Source organism: Carlito syrichta, unplaced genomic scaffold (assembly GCF_000164805.1).
Source record: "Carlito syrichta isolate Samal-C Ts95f unplaced genomic scaffold, Tarsius_syrichta-2.0.1 Scaffold305142, whole genome shotgun sequence".
In the NCBI taxonomy this organism is placed as follows: Eukaryota; Metazoa; Chordata; class Mammalia; order Primates; family Tarsiidae; genus Carlito; species Carlito syrichta.
Genome location: NW_007249238.1, coordinates 112,693 through 121,830, shown reverse-complemented (window position 1 = coordinate 121,830; position 9,138 = coordinate 112,693). Strand labels below are relative to the sequence as shown.

The following is a 9,138-nucleotide window of genomic DNA, read 5'->3' as shown; positions in this document are numbered from 1 at the left end:
ATTTGAAAACCATGTTTAACCTTAGAGAAACATGTTTTAAAATACAAAGTTTAACACTCTCCTCCATAAAGCAAAATTTACATCACAACACTCGAGTTTTGTTTTTTAACTGACATCATTTTTCACAATAAAAAACTAAAAAAAAGCACTCAATTTCCATCCTGAAATCTCGTCATTTATAAAATAACATGCTCAAATGTCAGTGAAAATAAAGTTGATAAATCTGAAAACAGATCTTTTATTGAATGAATTCAGATTCCAACATAACAGTATTTTATAGCTGGGAAAGAACAGCTTGTATCACACTCAGACCTTACCAAATACAAATAAATATAAAAGGCAATTAAAGACAAACTATAAAATCAAAATCTTTCTATAAGTAGCAGCTTTCACAAAATAAAAGGGACCCAGTTCCATAGAGTTGTATGTTCTATAGGTACATGGCCAAGTTTATTCCCAGAGTCCTTTTGTCTTGCACTACCAAAATAAAAGCATCTTTGTCTTGGAGCAAGACCACTGAAGGCACCAAAATCCTATACTCCCTGTTTCCCCAAATAATACACTAATACTCTTATCAATCCTTTCAAGATGACTTCCACTTCATAAAGAATTAACATTCTGAACATCTGAAGATACACAAGGAAGGTCCTACCTATTTTCTCTTTGCCCCCCTCAAACCCTTCTAGTCTGGTTTAGCAAGCAGAACCACTAGCTAGAAGGATAAAAATATACTCCCATGTTCACTAGCCATTAAAATAACAAAGCCACTTCTGTGGGAAGACAACATTTACACTACTTCCTAGCTTTTTAAAAGAATAAACCCATCCCCAAAAGCTAATTTTATAGCCCCTTAATATTCTCAATTTGGACAGTTTCACAGACTTTGTTGGTGTGTCTCTTCCAGTCTTTTTCAATTGTTTCAAACAGGAGGAGCCTTTGAAAAACTTCCAAATTCAAGAAACTCCTGTAGGGAACTCTCATGGTATGTGAGTGTGAGCACTAAGTTGAAAGATACTCTTATTTCACAGAAATCCACCACAACTGTTGAGACCAGGGCTGAGTTCTTTCTCTTCCTTAAGAGACAAAATCTCAGGCTGAGCAGATTTAAAGAAAGCATTCCTCATTTATTGTTACAGTAGTGCTGGGAAAAGCAGAGTGGCTGTGATTTATAGTTACTAGTGCTAGATTTGTAAATTACATGCCACAGACAACGCACACTGGAATAGAATAGCTTGGATTATGAGTCCATATAAAACCCTTGAGAAGCAGTTTTCATTATAAAGACAGAATTTGTGTCCCTTGTTGCATTAGTATACAGAAGTATCTCAGAAGAATAAAACTCATCACCAACTTTATCAGAAATGTCTGCAGCTCTACGTCTAGAATGGTCCTCTTCTCAGTTTGCCTTCAAAAATTGCGGTACCTGGCTGGGCATGGTAGCTCACACCTATAATCCCAGCACTTTGGGAGGCCAAGGTGAGAAGACTGCCTGAGCCCAGGGGTTTGAGACCAGCCTGGGCAACTTGACGAGACCTCACCTCTACAATAAATCAGAAAATTAGCTGGGCGTGGTGGCACATGGCTGTAGTTCCAGCTACTTGGAAGGCTAAGGTAGAAGGATCACCTGAGCTCATCAGGTCAAGACTGCGGAAGCTATTAACTGCCACTGCACTCCAGCCTGGGCAACAGAGTGAGACTCTAACTCAAAAAAAACCCCAAATTGCAGTACTGGACTGTCAGATTTGTTACACACAAATGTTAATAAAATATAAAAACAAATACAACCAAACAAGAAAATCACAGAAAATACTAAAACACCACAAAACAATTCATTTCTAACCTACACAATCCACATTTTTTGCAATGTTTACAACGAAGTGGCAGGGGACAGCTTAATTGTGGCATGTAAAAAAATCCTTCCTTAGAATGAAAACTTCCCTCTGATCTTCTACTTCAGAGTCTGTCCAGTCCCATAAGTCAGTCAGCAGTGCATAAGGGGAAGCCAGGAAAGGCCAACGTCCTCCTCCTCCGCAGTGCCCCTCCCCACCTCACCCCGTGCAGCAGCTAAGTGGGCCTACTCAAAGTGCCATACAGGACTGAAAGATCTTTAACAAAACTGTTAGCGGGGCTGTGTGATCATTGTTCACTAATATAGAATGGTATTATGCAGCACACAAAGGTCAAGACAGTATTTTCAGCCACAATCTTAGGTGGGACTTCAGCAACAACTCATAGAACCCCAGCTGATAAACCCACCTCCAACACCAAACGACCTCCTATGAGTGGTCATTTTCATTTGACTTGGATCCTTCTGTGACTTGACTTACAAGCTCAGGTTTGGCTACACCCTCATTCACCACCTGCATCTCAGATGTTGGTCTGGTCTGCCCTGGCTCCTCACTATGCTCCGGTACCACCTGCTGGTTTTTTCCGTCTGCTGAGTCGTTTTTATTTGATTTGCCACCAGATTCCAATTTAGCTTCATTCCCAATTCCCTGCTTTACGTTGTTAGGCTGTGATGGATCCTTAGCACTCTTCACCACCTCCTGGAGATTGTATTTTCTGAACAACATGTAATCTTTCACAACACTCAGGCAACAGACAGCTTTGATGATTTCTACTACCACCGTGTACTGTGGATTGGTGAGATCCACTTTATTTTCTGAATTGAGGCTGCCCACTATTCCTGTAACAAAAATAATCAAGCTGAGAATAAACCATTAAGTTCAAGGACTACAAGAAATATTTCATCCCTTTCTGTTTGGAATTAACTAAAACAAAATATATACTAATTCACTTTTTTTTTTTTTTGGAGTTGGAGCCTCACTGTGTCGCCTAGGCAGGAGGGTAATGGCATGCTCACAGCCACCACAGCCTCGACCTGCTGGCCTCAGGCAGCCCTTCCACCTCCGCCTTCCAAGTAGCTGGAACTATAAGCACGCATTATCATGGCTGGCTAGTTTATTTATTGTAGAGACGAGGTCTCGCCAAGTTGCTCAGGCTGGTCTCGAACCCCTGGGCTCAGGCAATCCTCTCGCCTCAGCTTCCCAAAGTGCTGGGATTAAAGGCTTGAGTCACCATGCGGGGCCTAATCCACTCTTCTATGTGGACTTCAAAATCAAATTCCCCGAACCCTTTCAATAAATAAATACAAATGAAACCCTGAGACATTTAGTAAGAATACTTTTTTCCCAAAGAAAATTCTATTTCAATCTGTCAAAGACTTTACCTATTAGAAAAATCTCATACCCAAAATAATGAAATTAGCTAGGTTTGACATTATTTTAAAGATATTTTAATATACTTGTTCTACATTCAAAAATGTAAGCCTTAAATCTTTAAAAAAAAATTAAAAACAAAAACAAGTGTTTACCACTGAACACCTAAAATCACAAAGAGAAACATACCTGCCAATTCTTTGATAACTTCTTCTCTATTCATGTGACTGTTATTTCGAGATTTGTATACAATCTGAAATGTCCCTTTGTTTGGAGCTTTAAACCAGGGTTCCAAAAATGTTTCTGCATATTTTTTCATATCTTCTAAGAAAGCCTTGCAGGTGCCTGAGATGGGTAACATTCGTAGAATAACCCGAGTCTTCTTCTTCTTGGTTTTGTACATATCCTGGAGAATATGATGCACCAATTTCTCAGGTTCTAAAAGAAAAAAAGAAAATCAACACAAACAAGTTAAGAAGATACATTCTCAGGCATTTCAAAGATTCTTCAAACTCTAATATGAATTTTCATTGGCAGTGACATAAGTTGATTGTAGAAGAAATTCTCATGAATTTTAAATGAATCTACCTAGTCATTTTTTTCTATTTCTTCTCTACTATATACTAATACTGTATTTAATATTTTAAACTGCCATCATTATCATTGCTTTCTCTAAAAACAATTTGTTCATGTAGACACTGCAGTTAACATTTTTGTAAAAAAAAAAATTGTGATGTTCTGATTTATCCAACTGTAACACCATTCTATTGTTTTCCTATAATAGCAACTATCATAGTAATAAGCATTAAGCAGCACATGCCGTTTTACAAAAACAAAACAAAAATCTGAAAGTCACTTAAAAAGATGAAATCAATCCATTAGCTAAGTTAGTCCAGAAGTCTAGATCTCAGACCTGGAAGAAATCTCAGAACCATGCAGTACACAAGTTCATGAAGTGGTGGTCCTCATGCAGCATCCTACCAACGTACAAGTCTATTTGGGGCTGCTCAGTATTTTAAATATTTTTAAATTAGTTGACCACATTTAAAAAGCAAACTTCTCCAGATTGCCAACATCTTCTGAAAAATTGGAAAATCTGGCCCTACATTCCCAAATGGCGACACCTGGCTGAAGCTGAGTAGCAGGTGCCCCTTTTAGACAGAATAAGCCCTCTTATTCTGCCTGAAGCTGTATACAAAGGAAGTGGCAAAGCTAGGTTTCTACTCTTAAGCCAATGCTATGTCCACCATCCCATTCTACCTCTCCATATGGCTACTGTGAATACAATGTAGAAAAGGTGCAAATGATTGAGCCATGTCCATGAAGCCATTTTGTAGGCAGTGTTCTCTGAGACAGGAAGATGTCTCAATATTATGGGATAAATACTCTTAAGGGATATGTCGCCACACCTATCCCAAGTGTTCTGATGAAGACGACGTTATTTGCTCCACTCTCCACTGACTGGAATCTTCTTAACTTCATCTCTGTAGATGCCTTAATTTCACCAACTTCTCTCTTCAAGGCAGCCTCCGCATCATCATCTTCTCCCTCACTTCCAGAGAGCTGTTGATCCTTGTCTGTAAACTGTGTGCATAGAACTAATGATCAGAAATGACACAACAGCTCAGGTTTAAACACTATAATTAACTACTTATGTAAAATCTCCAGTGGCAGATAGCTCGATATTGACAAGCTTTTTATTAAAAGACTGAGACGTAGGGCCGGGCGCGGTGGCTCATGCCTATAATCCCAGCACTTTGAGAGGCAGAGGTGAGAGGATTGTCTGAGCTCACAGGTTCAAGAACAGCCTGGGCAACCCAGAGAGACCTCATCTCTACAATAAATCAAAAAATAAGCCAGGCGTAATGGACCCTGCCTGCAGTTTCAGCTACTTGGAAGGTTGAGGCAGAAGGATCACCTGAGCCCAGCAGGTCGAGGCTGCGGTGGCAGTGAGCATGCCACTGCACTCCAACCTGGGCAGCAGAGTGAGACTCCAACTCAAAAAAAAAAAAAGACTGAAACACTGTTCCTCCAGAATGTGGAGAAAGAAGGGATTTCCTTCAGTCTATGATACACATAATTTGAAAATGTTTTCAAAAACAGAGAAATATGCTCACCAGATTATGTGCTCATTTCAGGGTGGACCTTAAAACCTTCACTAAATATCTGTGCCTCACATGACACTCTCCTTTTGGTGAGATTAGACTAAATACTTACAAAATTTAAAACCCTTATTCCTGGTCTACTGAGAAACAGGGAACAGAAATAGTGTAAGAATTTGCTCAAGGAATAAGTGTAGACAGGACATACACCTGTTGCCCTGTTCTCTTGCCCCACCAATGGGGTTGCCAGTAAGCCACTAATAGTACTTGTATACATTTATGGAGTCTTTATTATATACCACCAGGACGAACTTCATGCACACAAGCAACTCTTTAGCCAAATCCCATCTGTACTATCCTTCTTTAATTCTAGGGCTGTGCATGTGTGTATTGGTTCAGATTCTAAGGAACTAATATAATGATTTCCAACTGTGATGATACAATGAGATTTTAAGAGTTACTGGTACAAAAGTGTTTACTTAAAATATATTTTTACATGCATTTGAAAAGTAACTAGCAGTAGTACTAAATCCACTTTTTCTTTTTTTTGAATCAGAGTCTCACTCTGTCGCCTCGGCTGGAGTGCAGTGGCACGCTCATGACCACCGCAGCCTCGACCTGCTGGGCTCAGGTGAACCTTCCGCCTCAGCCTTCCAAGTAGCTGGAACTACAGGCGTGCGCCACCACGCCAAGCTGTTTTGTTTTTGTTTTTTTGTAGAGACGAGGTCTTGCCATGTTGCTTAGGCTGGTCTCGAACCCGTGAGCTCAGGCAATCCTCTCGCCTCAGCCTCCCAAAGACCTGGGATTACAGGCGTGAGCCACCGCGCCCGGCTAAATCCACTATTCCAAAGATACTGCTTCAGACAAACACGTTACTACAGCCAGCTTCACAAAGCTGTCGTGAGAAGGACACGTTTCTGAAAAGTTGCGACACACCACCAGGCCCGCAGGAAGCAACCAGGAAGTAGGAGCTACCGGGATTAATCACGGAAAGAAAGCAGGCAAGCACTTTCAGCTCAAGACCCACTCCGCAGACAGAGTCAAGGGAGACCGAAAGACCTGGCGGAAACACAGGCGAGACCACGCCCCCGTCGCCACCGAAGCGACGGAACGCGCGCATGCGTGTCAAGACAGCCAGCCTTGCAGGCTTCCCTCTGCCCTCAAAGGCCTGCCAGTCGACCCGCCCACCCCGGGAGGGGTACCTTTTCAGGCCCGTACATGTCGTCGCCGTACTCGTTGAGCAGGCTGTAGGCCTCCTCCACGCACTTGCGTTCGTTCATGTTGCAGGTGATGAGGATGCCCTGGAGCCCGGGCTCCAGCTGCCGGGGCCCGCCGGCGTCGCAGCGCCGAGCCCGCTTGGCCAGCACGTACTGAGCCTTGCCTTTGCGCTTCCCGCCGCCAGGCTGAGTAGGCTGCTGGACCGGCGCCGCCATGGTGCGTTCGAGCTGAGACGAACCAGTAACGTGGCTGCGCGCGGTTCTCGGCGTCCTCTCTCCGCCGGCGCGGGTTGGTTACGTCAGGCGTGCGCGACGGCTTCCCCTAGCCCGCCTCCGAGCCTCATTCCGCGCTGCGCCGGGTCCTAAAGGCGATCGGCGACTGGCCGAAGAGGCGTGGAGCCAGGCCCGCCCCTGCTCCGCCTCTCACGATGATTGACAGGCACTTACTTGAACGTCACCACCAGAAGTAGGGGTTTCCCTGGAGAAATGGACTGAGGATGGAACCTGCTTGTAAACTTAGTTTCTGGACCCCAGATGCTTGTAAACCGTGCCTGCAAAGAACCGTTTCACTTTCTCCATTCATTGATTCGTTCCGTAAATATTTATTGAGCACCTATGTGCTAGTCATCGTCCTAAGTACTGAGGTTGGGGCCACAAGCAGATCAAGACATCGTTCATTGCCATGCTAGGCCAATGTTTCTTACAAGTAAGTGGGGCCTTCCAGACCTTCCTATGTATTTTTTGTTCCTTCTGAAATGCATATAGTCAATAGACTTTAATGCTTCTGTTGCAGGACTCCAGATGTATACAGCAAAACGGGATGCAAGGTACAAGCAACTCAGGAAGTCAGAGAGACCTGATTATCAGAATGAGATACAATACATTAAAATACAAGGACACTTGGCCAAACTTCTTAATATTAAATTGTCACTTGGGCAACATTATATATTTTAACTTGTAAAATGTAATTACACCAAAAATATTGTTCTTATCAATGTCTTCATACAGTGTCACTGATGAAGTGAAAGGGACGTTTTAATGGATTGTCATTGTGCACTTGGTTTGGACAGGAAAGTCATACCCCTTGCTTCTGAACAAAATCATTAGGAGCCAAAGGAGGGTTTGTCCTTTGTTGCCCTAGAATGGATTACCTAACTCAGTGACCCAAAATTCTGAAATGGTTTATAGTAGAAAGTTAGGAATAAAGAAGTTATTAATTACAGAGTTCCATTCTTGTGACTCTTATGAAAAAGTAGTGTTGATATGAAATAGCCTAGAAATCTGTATACATATAAATAGAAATTTTATTAGTAGTAAAGGAAAATAGCTCTTCTCTAATGAAGTGTAACTTCCCATTTTTTCTCCATACCTGTCTCCAAAATGTTTAAAAACGCACTCATTTGTCTAGATAGGCAAGCAGTTTCTTCAGAGTTAACATTGTAATAGTCCCCACACCCTAAAATCAGGAATCATCTCAAACTTTATAAATCCCTTGTGTTTGAGTTGCACCTTTGATAGAGTCAAATGTAGGAACGCTGTACATTTTACTGACTAATTATTTCAATATCACATTCTGAGATGTAATTGTTACATTTGAAGCAACAACCTATTAGGAGGAAAAATAATTATCCTGATGGCTGAACTTCATGGTTAACTGTTTTTTTTTCATTATATGTGTGATTTCATAAATATATATATATATATTGTGTAACTTTATCTTCCCTAGGTTCCTTTGCTTAAATTACTACAATTAAGTTCCTGATAATGAGTTGTTAACTGTCCTATTCCACCTGGGGAGTAGGACAAAAGGAAAACATTGGTTTCCTTTTTAGGTTGCCCCCTTCTGGCCAAGTATGGAAATGATTTCATAAGAAACGATACTTGAAGGGTTTTCCAAACATATCTTATTTAATACGACTGCTATTCTAGGAGGCAAAGGCAGAGAAATAGATTCTATCACTAACAGAGAAATATTGAGGTAGAGCACATATCATGAATATTCATGACCACTTTCTCTGTAGTTTTATTCTAAATTATGGTTAACAGTTTATTTTTGTTTGTCCAACAAGTGAACCTCCTTCCTTTTTTGAGAGAAAATCCATCACTGGGTGAGTCTGAGCGGAAGCTCGAAATGCCAGATATCCCTTCTTCCCACTCTGTGGTGTAGGTACATCAACTCAGCTTCAACCATCAGATACTCCTGTCTGGGACTGAGAATTGGAAGTAAATGTATAAAGAAACAGGGCCTGTTTAGGATTCATCCTGCTTGAGGCAGGCTTGGTAGCTCACACCTGTAATCCCAGCACTTTGGGAGGCTGAAGCAAGAGGACTGCCTGAGCCCACGGGTTCAAGACCAGCCTGGGTAACTTGACAAGATCTCATCTCTACAATAAATCAAACAATTAGCTGGGTATGGTGGCACACACCTGTAGTTCCAGCTACTTGGAAGGCTGAGGCAGAAGGATCGCCTGAGCCCAGCAGGTCAAGGCTGCGGTTGGCCGTGAGTGTGTCACTGCACCCCAGCCTGGGCAACAGAGTGAGAGTTCGACTCAAAATAATAACAATAGAATTCATCCCACTAGTGGCAGTGACATCCTGAAC

General features: G+C 41.9%; 1 protein-coding gene across 1 annotated transcript; it reads right to left on the bottom strand.

Annotated features, from left to right (window-relative positions):
* Positions 1–1,575: 1,575 nt before the first annotated feature.
* THUMPD1 (THUMP domain containing 1) lies at positions 1,576–6,959 on the bottom strand. Its single transcript, XM_008061201.2, has 4 exons — positions 6,523–6,959; positions 4,628–4,802; positions 3,408–3,656; positions 1,576–2,686 (listed from the first exon to the last, which is right to left on the bottom strand). Exons 1-4 carry the CDS (start codon positions 6,751–6,753, stop codon positions 2,277–2,279), a joined length of 1,065 nt encoding a protein of 354 aa, XP_008059392.1. The 5' UTR covers positions 6,754–6,959; the 3' UTR covers positions 1,576–2,276.
* Between the last annotated feature and the right edge of the window lie 2,179 nt (positions 6,960–9,138).

Excerpts from the sequence above, each read along its gene's own strand:
- THUMPD1 (XM_008061201.2), bottom strand. The coding sequence starts at position 6,753 with ATGGCGGCGCCGGTCCAGCAGCCTACTCAGCCTGGCGGCGGGAAGCGC. Across the intron at positions 3,657-4,627 it reads CATCAGAACACTTGGGATAG|AACCTGAGAAATTGGTGCAT; the intron begins GTGTGGCGACAT and ends TTTTTCTTTTAG. Across the intron at positions 2,687-3,407 it reads AGTTATCAAAGAATTGGCAG|GAATAGTGGGCAGCCTCAAT; the intron begins GTATGTTTCTCT and ends TTTTTGTTACAG.